General features: G+C 52.4%; 5 protein-coding genes across 5 annotated transcripts; 2 read left to right on the forward strand and 3 right to left on the reverse strand.

Moving 5' to 3' along the window:
- Positions 1–465: 465 nt before the first annotated feature.
- On the reverse strand, positions 466–1390 carry N7459_002924 (PrpF protein; the record flags this gene model as incomplete). The annotated part of the gene is made up of 3 exons (XM_056942109.1): positions 466–798; positions 851–1192; positions 1247–1390. 3 exons carry the CDS (start codon positions 1388–1390, stop codon positions 466–468), a joined length of 819 nt encoding a protein of 272 aa, XP_056801992.1.
- A 1705-nt stretch (positions 1391–3095) lies between these two features.
- Positions 3096–8796, forward strand: N7459_002925 (uncharacterized protein; the record flags this gene model as incomplete). Its single annotated transcript, XM_056942110.1, has 8 exons — positions 3096–3401; positions 3455–4196; positions 4253–4492; positions 4567–5989; positions 6062–6290; positions 6351–6614; positions 6680–7432; positions 7498–8796. 8 exons carry the CDS (start codon positions 3096–3098, stop codon positions 8794–8796), a joined length of 5256 nt encoding a protein of 1751 aa, XP_056801993.1.
- A 2007-nt stretch (positions 8797–10803) lies between these two features.
- N7459_002926 (uncharacterized protein) lies at positions 10804–11412 on the reverse strand (the record flags this gene model as incomplete). Its single annotated transcript, XM_056942111.1, has 1 exon — positions 10804–11412. The coding sequence occupies one exon, from the start codon at positions 11410–11412 to the stop codon at positions 10804–10806; it is 609 nt and encodes a 202-aa protein (XP_056801994.1).
- A 1733-nt stretch (positions 11413–13145) lies between these two features.
- Positions 13146–13612, forward strand: N7459_002927 (DASH complex subunit DAD1; the record flags this gene model as incomplete). Its single annotated transcript, XM_056942112.1, has 3 exons — positions 13146–13244; positions 13318–13380; positions 13430–13612. The coding sequence occupies 3 exons, from the start codon at positions 13146–13148 to the stop codon at positions 13610–13612; spliced, it is 345 nt and encodes a 114-aa protein (XP_056801995.1).
- Positions 13613–14212: 600 nt separating this feature from the next.
- On the reverse strand, positions 14213–15160 carry N7459_002928 (uncharacterized protein; the record flags this gene model as incomplete). Its single annotated transcript, XM_056942113.1, has 3 exons — positions 14213–14578; positions 14629–14832; positions 14885–15160. The coding sequence occupies 3 exons, from the start codon at positions 15158–15160 to the stop codon at positions 14213–14215; spliced, it is 846 nt and encodes a 281-aa protein (XP_056801996.1).
- Positions 15161–15775: the final 615 nt, after the last annotated feature.

Genomic DNA, 15775 nt, shown 5'->3' on the forward strand with positions numbered 1-15775 from the left:
ACACAGACGGGAGCAAGGCCTGGACAGTTCTAAGGGAAACGGTGAAACTAGTCGAGTCGGAAGGCGATCTAGATCTCGACGCCGTTCGCCTAACCCTGCGCTAGTCCGACGCTAAGGATCCGTCCATCTCCGCATCTTCCGGACTAAGTCTACTAGTCTCACTTGATTCTTTCGTCTGTCTCATCTGGGGACCGCGGTTCGTCTGGCGGAGTTCAATACTAGGACGTGCGAGGGTGTATCTCCGACGGTTCACACAGCTCCACGCAAATGAGTGGGATGTCCACGGTTGTCGCGCTGTCAATACAACCCGATCGCCATTCCATCCGTGGTTGCGCGGTCTCTTGAAACGCCGCCCACCATGGTTCGCACAAGCCCAATTTTAGTCGTGGTTGGGTTGATGTTTACCCTGAGATGACTATCGTGCACACTTTCTGGTTTGCTGCATCTCCCGGGGAGCTTGATGATTTACCATTCAACCCTAGACCACAGACACCATGGGACCGCGTGGCAGAACGGGAAGAAGGGAGTCTCCTGCTCAGCGGTCTGCCAGCTCGTGCACATCCCAACCTTGTGCGCGGCCTTTGCGCGGATTTCCATGATCTTGGAAATGGCCAACTTGTCGGCCGTCAAGTCGGTAGCCAACTCATACCCGGTGAGCCCGATATATCGGTCTCGGAAAATGGCCGTGGCGTCGCCGGCGTCGGAGATCGTGACGTCCAGCACTTTCCCATCGACCTGAATCCGATCAACGACGTTGCCGCTAGGTAAGAGGCTCTTGTTCCTTGCGCTGCCGATAGTCTGTCCCGAATCAGCCCAGGCGCACGATCGCGTCAGAGCAGCGTCGACGTACCTTTTGATAGTCCATGAGGATTGGCGCGCCGGTGCCTCCAACCCCGGCGATGGCATGATCTCCCACCTCGATGGACTTGCCCGTTGCGGGGTTAAACGGGGTGTGCGAGATGAGCACCTGCACCTTGGAGGTACCAGTGTTGAAGATGCGAATGGGGGTCGTCTCGCGGCTCGAGAATTGCGAGGCTTCGGCCTCTTGCGGCTTCACCAGCCCTTCGTCGAGCGCGAACGAGCCCACGGCGGAGGAGATGTTTCTGCAGTTCCCGTCATACCCAATCATGTCATCGGTGATCCCGACTTGGGCAAAGGTATAGTCCACATCGGCATCTGTGCGCTCAGAGGGCTGGATGATGGCGACCTTGGAGGTCGTGACTCGGGATCCTCACATCCCGTCAACCTGTGTTTGATTCGGCATGTCCATGACTGTCTTCAGGAGGCTGTCCCGCGCTGGGCCAGCTGCAGGAATGTGACGGGCGTGGAAAAGGACGGCTTTGCTGGTGCCTCCCCGGGTGTATGCCGCGGGTATCCCGACTGCGGCCATGTTGGAAAGATGTGGTGAGAATCTCGAAAGTGAGGCAGAATCCGAAGCGGAATCCGAATAGCAGAGACGTGGGGATAACAGTGAACAATACTACGCAGTATCGGGGCTCGGCAGGACGATACCTTATGAGGGAACTCGACTCTGATGACTCGGGCCATCGATAATTGTAGATATCTCGATGATTGCGCCGACTGTGTCGCAGTGTTACTCGGCGCATCAGCGGTGGCAACCGAGATTCGGTCATCAACGCACCATCGCCGAAGTACGCCTGAGATAGTTAAGTTAGTTCGTTAGCAAAGCAGGATGATATCATAGAGCTTCCGTGATTGGAGACTAGGGCTGGCTCTTGGATTCCTGAAACTATATCGAGTCGAGTTGTCACTGTCACCTTTGGGCTGCTTGTACTCGACGTATGGGAAATGTGTTAGCAACATCCCCCAGAATATGTGGATGAGAGTCGCCATTGAAAAGACATCAATATCTACCAAAATATATGCTGGGGCCTTGGGAAGGCATCTTGGAATTTATCGATGGAGCCAACTCTTGTGGGTAGATGCGAGTCGTCGGTCAATGAATGATCACCGACCTATATGCACAAGCCCAAGGGAAACTTAACCGAAGATGCAAGGCTCAGAGCGATAGCCCACCAAACATCTCTCTAATTGGGTTACCAGCGCTTACAGATCAATGTCTAGAGCTGGACAGCCGTGCAACGGATCCATATTGTTTCCGGAGAAAGCCGGCGTAGGTTACAATACTCAATTCATCAGGGTGCACGTATACTCCTTCGGCAATTCCCATGCGCTCTAGATTCAGCTCACACTTTCCCACCGACGTTGGTGCTAGGATCCAGTAGTACATTTAGCGCCAGGATCAACAGATTATCTCTTCTATTCTGCTACTAAGCTTCAAAGTCGACGTCACCGTCATCACCGTCACAATGTCTGCAGGATAATCAGCCACAAGCCGAAGCCTGGCTTGCCGTATATACGAGGCAGAGCCGTGTACCTAATGTCCTGAACGAGTTGCAGATATTGCGAACAGTGGTGGCGTACGGAGAGGAGCTGATGTCTATTCCACCGTCTCCAAGTTCAAGGGCTCTAATTGGTGGTAAACACGAAGGATGCCACCTGCAGATTAGCTCGACCTGCAGCTTTCAAGACCAATCTCAGCCATCATTTTTTGGAGAGATCATTTCCGGAATTCTCGTCTTTTGACTGCACTCTGATGTCGCTGCTGCCGATTTGCGATGCAAAAGGTGTTGTTGCAACCTGGATGGTCAGGACGAATCAGTGCGTCTCCTCGGGGTTCTTTCCCCTTTCTCTCTCCTTCCACCTCCCTCTTGTTCCTCCCCCTTTTTTTTTCTCTTTCTCTCATCAAGTAGCTGACCTTGGGACCCCAGCTAGCAGGTGCAGAAGTCAGCAGGCAACACCATGCGAAATGCATGCCGATGTGTGGGGTTGGTGTAACCAGCCAGCGCCGCTGTTTACTACTAATTGTCAGGGCTGCATCCAGCGGAGGGCAAGGACACTTTTCTTGAAGCGAGGTAGCTCGCATCCTCACCACACCGCATTCTCTGGATTATGGATACTTAAATAAGCTCTGCTTCCTCGCAGAATGTGCACAACATTGGAACAATCAATTATTTCATCGCAAAAATCAACAATCTTACCTGCCTGGTTCAAAAAGTTTTCTTGATTCAAACATGGATGACGACGCAAAGTCAATCGCTGAGAAGATCATTCAGCTTGTCGGCGTCCTGGGACAAATCCCCACGACGGATTTCACTCGACGCCTTCACTACAAGGCCAGTCGTAGTCAACGTGCCGCTGAATTTGAACTCAACGAGACCCTCGATCTTGGCTCGATCTGGCCGGGAGATGACCCCGATCCCGATGCCGGTGGGCTAGGGGAATTTAGCGTGCCGCAGGAAATCTCTCGACTGGCCGATGTCTCCGTCGTCCGAGCTCTCCGGGACAATGACAACCAGTTCAAGATGCTGGTGGACTTCGTATGTCCCCCTCCAAATGATTGACGCTCTGGTAGCTAACTTGAAACCTTTAGGCGGCCAGTGAAGAGGTTTTCGAGGAGAAGATGACCCATCTTACATATCTGTGCTACTTGGAGCATATGGATATGACCCTGAAAGAGCGGCCGATTCAGATTTCGGATGAAAGGGTCAAATCTTTTCGGCGTCTACGGCTTGCATGCACCGACAACCGTATCCCCATCGCAGACTTCCTGAAGCGGGCGCTCATAAGGCCCAGCTTTGTCCAGAAGACCATCCAGGATGATATAGTCCAGGGGAACCATCTGCGTAGCATGACTTTGCTCTTCATCATGGACTTTCTCTCCCGCGATGCCTACAATGGATGGCCATGGGACACTTCAGGGAACTTCGTTTTCAAACCTAGCATTGAGACGCTGGCCCAGTGGTCTCGGACTCTGTGGGATATCCGAGGAAAGGGCAATAAGGCTCAGACGCAAAAGATCCTCATCTTCTGTGGTCGGGCTGCGACTGCGGTCCATCATGCCAATGGCGCTTCTGCCCCGTCTTCCACTTATGATGTGACCGTGGCATTGTACAATCATATCCTGGATCAACTCGATCAAGACCACCAATACAAGAACGAGCTCCGTGAAGCACTTCAGGGCCTTGTGCAGGACGATGTGAATGCCTGGACATGTTTCTACCAGGACTTCAAAAATACATGGTGGGCGGCGCAGTTTCCGCTTTGGAACGATGCTGTCAAGAAAGAGCTGGGCATTGACAATGGCTCTCAGATTGCCGAATGGATCCATGACGGTGCGTATTCAATATTCACATCTCTGTCCGGTAATCGGGTAATTTATGGACTTCAGGATACCTATTTGAGGATAACCTCGACCTTCCACATGCAACAATTCTAAAGCGACCCCAGGTTGGAAATGGTGCCTATTTGCTGGCATCAACCCACGTTACTCTGGCTGATGGGACCACCCGCCAGGCCGACCAGCTTGAACCAGGGGATAAACTCCTTACTCTTGCTAAGCCTCAAGAAAATGCAGAGCTATCGGAGAAGTTGTACCCGGTGGAGATGACTGCGCCTCTGGTGGGATTTAGTACTCGAAACCCTCATTCAATCCGTCGGATTCAGCCAGAGAATAATTCTGCTAACCCAATTTTCTTACGCCAGATGGTGAAGAGCCATTTGCCACCACTGCGCAGGTCTTCCACACCTCCACGGGACTACGCGCCGTTCACCCAACGGCGGCGATGCGGCAGAACCCATGGCTCCGTGTTGGCCGTCTTGCCGTCGGGCACATTCTGTATCGTCATCAGAGCCCAGCACAAGACTACGAGAAGGTGGAGGTCAAATCCATCCAAGAGACGGCGCCGACGAAACGAACCGTCTACCGGTTACAACTGTCAGAGGGTAAACGGCTCCATCACCAGAACGGCTATCTGGTCAATGTGAATGAGCCTGAAATCCGCGTTCAGGATGTTGCAACGCTTCTTGGCCAGTTTTCCACCAAAGACCAGGTGGCTCTGCTATCGTCGGTTAAAGAGATCCGATCCATGCTCTTGGCACACGGCCAGCAAACAGTCTGGGAGCGTCTACAGATGGAGCTAGCGGAGTATGGAAAGGCCTCAAAGGACTCCCCGTGGGACATTCCTTTGTTTGCTAGACATACCAGCATCCATCCTCACAAGCGGCTCAGCCATCTCACCCAGCGGTTTCAGCTAGAGCCCATGCACTCGGACCAACAATTGCCGATCGAAAAACTGCCACTGGTAACCCTAGTTGACGGAGTTCCATTGCTTGATGGAGAAGCCCATCCTCGGGTAGCAATCGACGATACTGACCGTGTCGTGAGCTGGACACGGGAGATCCAGGGGAAGAAGCTGTTCGAACATGGACGCTTGGAAGTCTATCCAACTGAGGATGGAGGGACCGGCACTTTATTCTACTCGTCTGAATCGGATCCGCGAAGCTTCAAAGATGGCCAGATAGTCCAAGCGAAGGCGGCGCTTGCCAGCGTCTTGACTTTGCCCCTCGAGGATGGTTTATATGCTTCAATGGCTTCCGGCACATATGGCCTCTCATCAAAATGGATCCTCACCTTGGACGAGGCTGCGTGGCCCAAAGGGGACAAACGCGAACAGCCTAAGATCCCAAAGCCTTTCGACTCTATTATTACTGGGATTGAAAGCATCCCAGAGGGAGTCAATGTCAATTTTTTCAAGGTACCGCTGCTGGACAAGCTCTTGGCCGCAATAAACAAGAACCAGGAAAGCAAGGGTCTCCCCCTTATTGAAGATGATCTGTATGAAGGCTATATGGAGAGTGTCTTGGTTAAGGAAGATTGCGGGAGCCCTATTCGAGTGTCACGAACTTATATCAACCTCACGCAGCCTTCATTGATTCTGTCCCATTCAGACCAAGCACCAGATTCCACTAATATTTTCGATCTCACCTTCAAGGAAAGCCTCGGTATTGATTTGCAGTTACCCGCTTTGTTCCACTCGTTCTATCTTGACACTAGCACGTTTGCGGAAACAGTCACTGGCGCACTGTACGAGCTTGATCCTGAGAAAAGGGAGGCCAAGGGGGAAAGGTAAAGTGCCGATGACAGTGAGCTCGCAACTCCATCAGTCCACCAAAGTTAATGCATCTTTTTCTTTGACAGACACCTAGTGGTGGGTAAGTATGACGACGACGACGACGATGATGATTTTGAAGAATCCGTGCAGCGAGACCGAGCCTTCGTGTCTCAGGCATTTGCCAGCCACGTCACCCCGGGCGTTAGCCAGGAACATGATCCCCAGCTTCAGCCAGCGGTGATGACTGTGCTTCTAAAGACACAGACTGAAGTCACGATTGAAGGATTAATCAACATGCAATACAACCCAGATGACGTGAGTCCCTTCCATTATCAAGATCCGAGCATAAAGTAATCGGAGAACGTTGTCATATAGGTCCACTCTTTAGCCCAAACAACCATCACTGAGATGATGTACTACCACATGGATCAGAAACAGTTGGATGATTTCACAATTCGCGGACGGCCGACACAACTCCCTTCTCAACTCACCACCCAGCTCGATCCTAATCTGAGGGAGTGGCTGAAGAACACATATGCACCTGCATTTATTGCCCAGAATATCTCACAGATCGAGAAGTATAGTGACAGGTTCAAGGACAACGAGAGGGAGAAGGTCTGGTACTGGTGGGCGGGTAATGTAAGCGTCCTATATGAATATAGACGCACACATACTCTTATTTCTGACCATTATTTTGGGATTAGGGAGACAAGTGCCTCGCGCACACCAAGGAGTACACTCAGATCAACGCCATTACTTCGTCTTACGCGATGAAGACAAAATATAGTTGCCTGGACGTGACGCCATCGAAGGGAGAAGAGCTTGCAAAAGGTCTCTACGATGCCATTACGACGAAACCCAAGATGAAGGACATCCTCTCCCGACAAGATGTGCGTAACAGCCCCATTGAGTTACGATTCGGTCTAACGCGGCGTTGTCTGTTTCTGCAGAATTGGGATACCATCAACAAGCTTTGCATTATTATGCATACGCTGAATCCCGATAATAAGTACGCACAAGACTGGTTTCAGTTGATCGTCAAGTACGCCGCCAAGAAGCACCTCCATGTGCCATTCCTGAAGGGGGACGATGGTAACTACGTGGGGGAGTGGCTGGACGATGCCATGCACGACTTAATCCTCAAGGTGCTGTCAAATGACCAGTCAATTGCCAAGGATGTTCGCGATCAGTTGCAAAAGGATTTGGACAAGTTCATGGACCTGACAAACACAGCTAATAAGTCGACCGCGGACAAAAAGGCCGCTGCTATCAGGGTGTATACGCAGGTGATCGGGGCTGAACTCGGAAAGCTAATTGCCATGATTGGGAACCAACTTCCCCGAATTTCTCGCGTGAAGAAAACCTTTGGACTGGCTAAAGACCTGGTCGAGAAGGTCTGCGGCAAGTGGAGTGGTGCAGTTCAAGGCCTGGCGCGCGCAGTGGCGCCTTTGGCAGTTGTAAGTGTTTTGATAATATCCCATATCCCATATCCTGACTCACTTGCTCTCTTCCTTTTTTTCAGGTGGCCTACTTCGTGAACGAAACTTGTTCTTTGGTGGGAATAATCAAGGACTGGAAGGAACTTACTCCCGCGCAACGGACTACCAGCATTGCCGAGTTTGTCCGCGTGGTGGTGTCGGCTGTTGACCAGGGTTTCGAAATGTGGCAGGAGTATAAGGACTCCAAAACGCCGAAAGCAGCGCAGGCAGTCAGCGAAACAATCCTCGACGAAAAACTCGCGATGACTATCACTGGTCCCGAAGGGAATGGACTCACGAATTTGGCGGACGAGTTGCACGCAGAAGAAGGCGGGCTAGAGGGTGTCATTTCCGAAAAGCTGGCGAGGTCACAGTCTATCTCATCCGGCAACATCCTCTCCGAGACCGAGGTTTGGAACAGCGATCGGGATAGCACGCCTTCTAATCTCGCACCTAATGAGGAGGAGACGGCATCTAAACTCAGCACCACGGCCAAGTGGCTGCGTGGAGTCAGCATTCTTCTGGGGGCGATTGTCAGCGCCTCTATGACGATCACCCTGGTTCAGGAGTGGGATCAACTCACGAACGCGGGCAAGTGGATCAACACGATTGCCGTGGTCGTGCAGATTCTGTCCGTGGTGATTGAGGTGGGCGACCTGCTTCTGACCACTGGGATAATCGCATCCGCGACCTTGAGTGTTGCCTTACCATGCATAGGAGTTGTCCTCGCGGTCGCCGGAATCGCTCTCATGATTGTCACCACTATTATGGACATTTACAAGACCGATCCACAGCCGGATCCCGTAGGCGACTTTGTGCAGAAGACTGCGCGGCCAGTGATCAAATCGTGGAACGACCCGCCTCCGTCCAAGCTGACTTACAACTTGAACAAGAGTGAGGTGAGTTCGTCGGGTACAACCACAGTCACCGTCACGGGCAAAAGCAGGGACAAGGACGCCTCGCTGGCGTACACCAAGATTACCGTGTGGACTGGCCAGTCCGATGACTGCCTATTCGCCGAAGAAGCATTCTATCTGTCCGATGATCCAGACAAGAAGACAGGGGGCACGGTGACACTGACTCCATCGGACCTGGCGAAGCCCACGCTGAAGCAAACGCTGTTGGGCACCAGACCAAGCCGATACGCTGCGTATGATCTCTGGGCGTCTGGGGCTCAAAGTGCAGACAATAAGACGGGCAGCCTGGTTGTCGCGAAAGGGAAGGAGTTCCAGTGTTCTTTCCTGGGCAAGATCAACAAAGCGGGCAAGTCGATCATCGAGATCGTGGAATCCACAATCGATGGGACAAAGACCCACAGCGTGCTGGACATCAAGCGGCTTTAGGTCTGTACTCGAGCGTGGGAATAGGGAAGGGGAAAACTTTCGTTATTAACAAGCTGAACATCTCGCGGCATACGACAAGATAAAGGACAAGTTGAGCTATACAGAGCTGCTCTAAACAAGAATGAAAAAGACCTGGAAGGATTGATCCATGTTGTTTCGTTATTCCTCCACTCCGAATTCAAATAGACTAAGTCTGCTGGAAACTACTTTCTCCATCCTAGTCAATGCCGACGTTGAAGGCTTTCCCGCCTTTCTTGTCTACCTCCATGCTGGCATCCACACCACAGGCTCTGAACAGGGTCTGAGGGCTCCACTTGGTCGCATAGTTTGCGTTTCCCGTTTCTTTCAAATGCTGCATCTCCTCCTTGATAGCCTAGTATGCAGGTGCCATCGAGATATATATCGGTTGAACTATACTTGGGCAGAGTGGGAATCTCAACCAATTCCAAGCTCTAGACCAAGTGCAGAACATCCCACCACTGTTAGACAGGCCTGTTTAATTTCACCGTCCACAATGACGCTTGGATTGTAGACAGAGGCCCAGCTGGGCGTGCAACCGTGCACGGCCCACCCCCATACTAAACCCGGTCCCTGCCAGCAACTTTTGGGCACTTGAACGACTGTCCCACTGCATCTCCTCCAAGGGAGGTCGGTGGCTCTATGTAGAGGTGAGTATGTTCATTAAACGTCATTATGAAGAAAAATGCTGTGTCGAGTGGAACTGGCGTTGTGCATAATAGGCGAGCCGGCTTGCGGGCCAAACAACGCCCTCCCGGGTGTCCACCACCCCCGTCTCTCCCCCCGGTCTGGGGGCTTTCGCCCCGAGCTTCCGCCCCGAGCCTCCCATCTGGGCGGGCTAGCGCTCCCACCCCGAGTAGAAGTGGAAAATGCAAAAGAAACACGTAAAAATAGAATATAGTATAGGTGGAGCCCGAACCTTTATCGATTGAGATCCATATATGATTATATGAGACGAGAGGTCTGGCTCAACGTTAACCATGTACATCTTTCGTTTGTGTAGGCGGGGCCCGGCGGGCGTGGCCGGGGGCACTGAGGGCCGCCGAGCACCCCCAGTCCGGGCAGTTGCCCAGCGCCCGTGGGAAGTCCGTTTATCGCCCAGACAACACCACCCATCGTCACTTCTCAGATAGAGCCTGCGGCGTTCCACTGATAAGCAGTCCATTTTAAAATGCAGACTCTGTCGATACAAGAAGTGAGTGGAGTGGGGCGACCTTCATGTTGAGGCTCTTGAGCGAAAATGGCTCACTGTCGGTTATCTTTTACCGAGACCTATCGTGCAAGGTATCGTAAGGCGCCAGTCTCTGTTGCCTTGTCCGGTCTTCGAATCCCATATAAATCACAGAACCCGATTCCCAAGATCGTTCTTGCTAGTGACCCTTTCCACCTCCCTGCTATCCCGCCGGCCTATTTCACGCAGCCATGGAAGAAATCGCTCACACCCTCGACCCTTCAATAAAGACCCAACTTCACGAAGTCGCTGACCAGCTACTCGAAGTCTACCGCACGCTCGCGCGCATGCGCTACCTGAGGCATGCATCGATTCAACCCGGCCCGCACGACATCTCCGAGTCACTCCCGAGGTGTCGCGCCCATGGCATCGAGGACTCGATCATCTACCTCTACAGCATCCTGCCCTATATCGATCCGAAAGCCGCGGGTAGGGTGGACTTTTTCCACGGCGGCTACTTTGCCGACTTCCGCACAGCCTCGACGGTGGACTATGCGCGCGACCCGTTCTATTTCGAGGGGAACAGCGACGAGGAAGACGGGCTGATGAAGCCGTGGATGACGCCGTTGTCTGCACTGGGGAATCACGACAGCTGTATTATCTACTGTGCCAAGACGCATCGAATCTGGGTGGTCGATCAGATTGGCTGGGATACCACGGATCCAGGTCTTAAGAAGGGCTGGCATGAACTCCACGAGGAGGAAATGGAGGAGACTAACGATGAAACGAGCGAGGAGAAGAATAAGCGCGGTTCTGACTCAGAAGATACGAGTGCAGGTGAAGAGATCGAGTCGGACGTGGATGAGGAGTCGACTGGGGATGAGCAGAGTGATGAAGAGAGTGAAGAAGAGCGCACCGAGCCCTATGGGAGTCTTGAGGATATTCCCAATCGGCCTGCGAGCGACTTCCTGCGCGATCTCAACCGCTGGTATCTCGAGTTGAAAGAGACACCAGGAGGAGGAGAAAATACTGGTCCCAAATGGCATAACAAGGGGATCAAGGAACTGTATCGCCAGCACGGTTGGCCTGGAGAAGACTTTGACGGGGATGCGTTCATCCACGACCTGGATGAAGCGGAAGCGGCGCAGAGACTCAGATACCATGCCGAGGAACCACTCCGACAGGTTGAAACCTTCAGGCTCTGGGCCGAGATGTCCTCTGAAGAAACCAGAGACCGCGTCAGAGAAAGACTCGCCACTGCGAAGGATGCTGATGAGGAATGGATGGTGCGGTTGGATTTGTGGGATCGCGAAGCCCGACACACGACCACCGTGAAGAATCTGCAAGAAGCAAAGGAAGCAGCTGAGTGGCGATGCCCCGGCGGACAGCCAGAAACGGCTAAGTCGGTGGCATTGTGGAGGGAGCATCAGTTGCAGCAGTTGTTTGCATCCAAGCAAGAAGAACTGGAGAGGATGCGGCTGGCAGGAAGTGAGGCTCAGCAGGCTGTGTCAGAAACGACATCGGATTTCCATCTGCAGCTTCGACAAACAGCGAAAGTGGCAAGAATGTACTCCATGGCGTATGACATTGCCCGGAACAACGCTGTACGATTCCGTTCTGACCAGGAGGTGTCCTCGGGTCCTCAGACTGACTTATCCGACAAAACGGGCATTGTGAATGTCTGCGTGGAGATAGAAAATGCAACAAAAGGCATTCGGGATGGACACAGACTGGATCTATCACTGCGGATCTGGGCAGCTCAAGTTCCGGGCGATGCGCCTCGTACCAAGAAGGCTGTGGAAGGAAAGCTCCAGCTGATCGAGCGCAACTTGAAGTATTTTCAAGAAAAATTGGCCAAGTTAATGGAGCAAGCGGATTCATGGGAGAGGGACAACCCGGCCTGTCGGTTATAGACCGTCTGCATTCTCTGCGATGCAGTACAAAGAGTTGCTAAACACCACTCACGACTTCCCTGTCCAAAGGGATGGATTCAATCAGCCCTTGGTGAACATTAACCGCGATATATGCCCTGTCTACAGCCAGCAGAGCTGGCTTCGGTCATTATCATTGGAACCTGCACTCCTGCGATCTGCTACCTTTCCTATCAATTGCACAAGGAATATTCATGGACCGTCTACCGTAGAATCAATGGAGATTCTAGCATCAAGATCCGGTATCTTGCGTACGAGGTGACTTTTCCCGAGTATATTGGTATTCCAGCATGTGCTAATCAAGTTGAATCTGTTTTTCTTGATTGCGTTTATCGTGCAGTACGATCTGATTGATGTCCACTTCAATGAGCCAGAATATGCCCTTACACTCGCATTGATTCCAGCCGCATTCCTGGTCGTGATCCTTGGCATTTGGTTTGTTCGAAAGGAGTATAAATATGCCATGGCCACGATTATTGTAAGATACTTACTTTATTGCCCATCACCTTGTCGCTAACGTTGTTTGCCTTCGCTTCTAGATCTGTTATCTGGCCCTGATTGCCTATTTATTGAGTCAGATCATCATCCTCTGCGGCCATACATTCCGGGCAAACACCGCCAGAAAAGACAAGATGCTGCTCTTCGCAATAGCATCTCTGATCTTCAATTTCTGCAGCGTCGTCTGCGCGATTCAATGCTTCTTGAATTTTGACCATGGATTGAAGTCGATTATCGGTTCAGGCGGGAAAGCAAATCGGGAGCCGTATCACTTCCACCACATTTCGAGTCCAGTTGGGAGCATACAGCATGCTCGTTCTTCCTTCGACTGAGGGGCACTACTTCTCTAATGTATGTTAATAGTTCAATAAGACCATCTTAATGCGAGCCTCTCGAGGACAAAGATTTGAATCCCGGCAAGGCCGGGTGTCAAAACTGGTGACTGGAAAGTAGAAAAATAGCAGTGCATCGTCTTATTACGTCGTCACAGAGCTATAAAATACCCCGCTAGAGTAGATTCTTGAATGCATCCCAAAGATGCATTGTAAACTGCACCAGCTGTCTGGTTTATCGCTAATCGGGCTTATCAACCTCGGACCACCGCCCCACCACAACTTCTTGTCCCAATCTCCAACCACCGTCGCGTCGAGCAGCCCACGGCACCGCGCTCCTACATCATCCAGATCCGACCTGATTGTCGAGTCTCACTCTCTCTGTTCTGCACTGCCATCATGGCCTGGATCTCCTCGACCCCGGGCTCCGGCGCGCGCGCCGCGTCCCCCACCGTCTTCGAGCAACAGCGCGAAGAACTAGTCCGCGAAATCGCCGTGGTGAGTACTGAATCCGCACTGGAGTGGTCGAGATCACGTCTGTGTATCTGCATCAATGGCTTATCAAGATTAGGGCATGGAGCAAGTTCTCCAAAATATGAATCGCCTGAACCGGAATTTGGAGAGCATCATCACCGTATGTATCCACGCGCGACCCCGCCGAGTCTTCTGCTGATTTATCCTAGGTCGGAAATGAGTTTGGATCTGTGGAGGCGCTGTGGTCTCAGTTTGAGAATTTTATGGACCGGCCAGAAGATGAAGCCGAGGAGGGGGGCAATGGCAAGCGGAAAGTGAGCGGAGAGAATGAGGGTCAGGGACACTCAGGCACACATCATGAAGCTGAGGGAGACTTCCTGGCCAGCCAATGATGGCTTTCCTTGTTGATTGTGTCTGGTCTCTGTTGGCGGCTGGCGTTGGCGTTAACATGGTCGTTTCGCGCTAGATACCATTCCCAACTTGCTTTTACTGTCCCTCATAAATTCTACACCGGCTCGGGATTTCGTTGAACATCATCAAGTCACATTGTATTCTTTCTGTAACACATAGGAGGTCGCTGTCGCCAACAGAACATAGCAAATAACATAAAGGAGAACACCAGCCCCATGCATGCCAAAAAAAAGTGGCAATGATCCGAGTCATGAGAGCCTTGGAATGGAGAACAAGGCAGAAGGATCATGAGAAGACAAGAAAAAAAAAAACCAATTCACAAGATCAGCATTCAAAGGACAACGTGTTGAATCAGAAAGCCACTGCCAGAAAGAGAAAAACGAAAATCGTCGAAAGCGCGCAGCGTCTCCGGAGGCCAAGAAAATTTTGCAGTTCATGTCCAGCTTTGTCCAGCTCGTGGGCGGCATGTCACATACACTGAGCAGGCAAGCAAGCCGACAAAGCATCCAGGCTTGTAATCGGCCCAGGAAGAAGCGAAGAGGAAGAAAGGGGGGATAAAACGAAGAAAGGAACACACTCCTCTATAGAATCTTACAAGTCCGCTTCTTAATCTTCTTGCCTCCGCCCCCACCTGCACTTGCAGTGGGCTTGCTGCCACTGCGGTGATGTGATGATTGCTGAGTCCTGTAGCCTTGCTCCTCAACTGAGACGACGGTGTCGACTGCTTTGGCGAATACGTCATCGACACCACGCATCTCCTTGCTACTGCACTCTGCGTATGTTGCGCCCATCCGCTGAGCCACGGCGTGACCCTGCTCTTGAGAGATCGGAGACAGGCCTTGGGTTCTGAGGAGCTCGATGCAGTTGCGCTTGTTGCGGAGATCTGATTTCAGACCCACAAGGATAATTGGCGTTGTTGGACAGAAGTGTAGAACCTCGGGGTACCACTGCGCGAGTTAGAGATGAAGAGATATCATACAGATCATGGGTAACTGACCTTGTCCATCACATTCTCCAAAGAGGCTGGGCAGTCGATGGCAAAACAGACAAAGAGCAGGTCGGTCTCGGGGTAAGAGAGAGGACGCAAACGGTCATATTCTTCCTGGCCGGCAGTATCCCAGAGGGCGAGCTCGACCGTTTTGCCAGATGCTCGGTGTGTGGTCTGCGTAATGTAATTCTCGAACACGGTGGGGACATATTTCTGAGAGAATGAGTCTTGCATCCCCACTCCGGTCATATGGGGCTGGACCTACCTCTGGAAAGTAGCCCTGGGAATAGCTGATCAACAAGCAGGTCTTGCCGCAGCCGCCATCCCCAACTACTACAAACTTTTTTGAGTAGGAGGGCGGCTGGGTGATATTGGTGGCCTCGGACATCCGCCCACTGGAGAAGCTTGACTGGGTGCTGGCAGTTCCGTTGCTCACTCGCACGCTGTGACTGCGGGTTCGACTGTGGCGAGGGGACATGGAGGGAGGAGGGGTGGCAAGGGAGCGGCGCCGTGAAGCCGCGTAGTACTGGTCCTCATACATCTGACTCATTATGTGGTGGAATGGAAAGCCCCTTGTTGCGGATTGCGAGATACGGGTCGTCGGCGGAAAGACGGTGATTTGCCGTAGGGAGAAAGGTATGTCGAGTGGGATAAGTCAATGCGGGTGTGAGGGAGGGTTAAGAGAGGGTCGAGATAGAAGGAGGGAAAGGGAACAGGGAAGGAGAGAGAGAACCGGGCGCGATCTAAAAGATCGTGAAGATCGACTGGGCCTGAGGCTCTCGTATCCGGGCGAGACCCGTGTTTACCTGCGCGCTGCCATGGCAACGCCCTTCCATGACGCCACGGCAGGAGCGACCGCCCGTCCAGCCAGCCAATCATCGTTGCTCATCACCGCTGACAGGCCCGTCTTCCACCATCGCGACAGCTTCCTCCTGTCAGTTTCATCTTGATTCGATTCCGGCTGCGATCGCGCCCCGATCCCGGTTTCTTTTTTCGGCGCTGCCTGCCTCCACTCGCTGCCCCTCTTCCCCACTGTTCAGCTCTCCAGAAACCGGATCGTGGCCTCGGGGTGTATGTGATTCGCTCGAATTGACTGCCCGAGGACGAGGAAGAGAGGCTCGCCGGAGTTATGCGTTGCTCGCAGTGGCAGATCTGC

This window comes from Penicillium hispanicum (assembly GCF_028827665.1).
Source record: "Penicillium hispanicum strain IBT 35686 chromosome Unknown utg000003l_segment0_segment0, whole genome shotgun sequence".
Classification (NCBI taxonomy): Eukaryota; Fungi; Ascomycota; class Eurotiomycetes; order Eurotiales; family Aspergillaceae; genus Penicillium; species Penicillium hispanicum.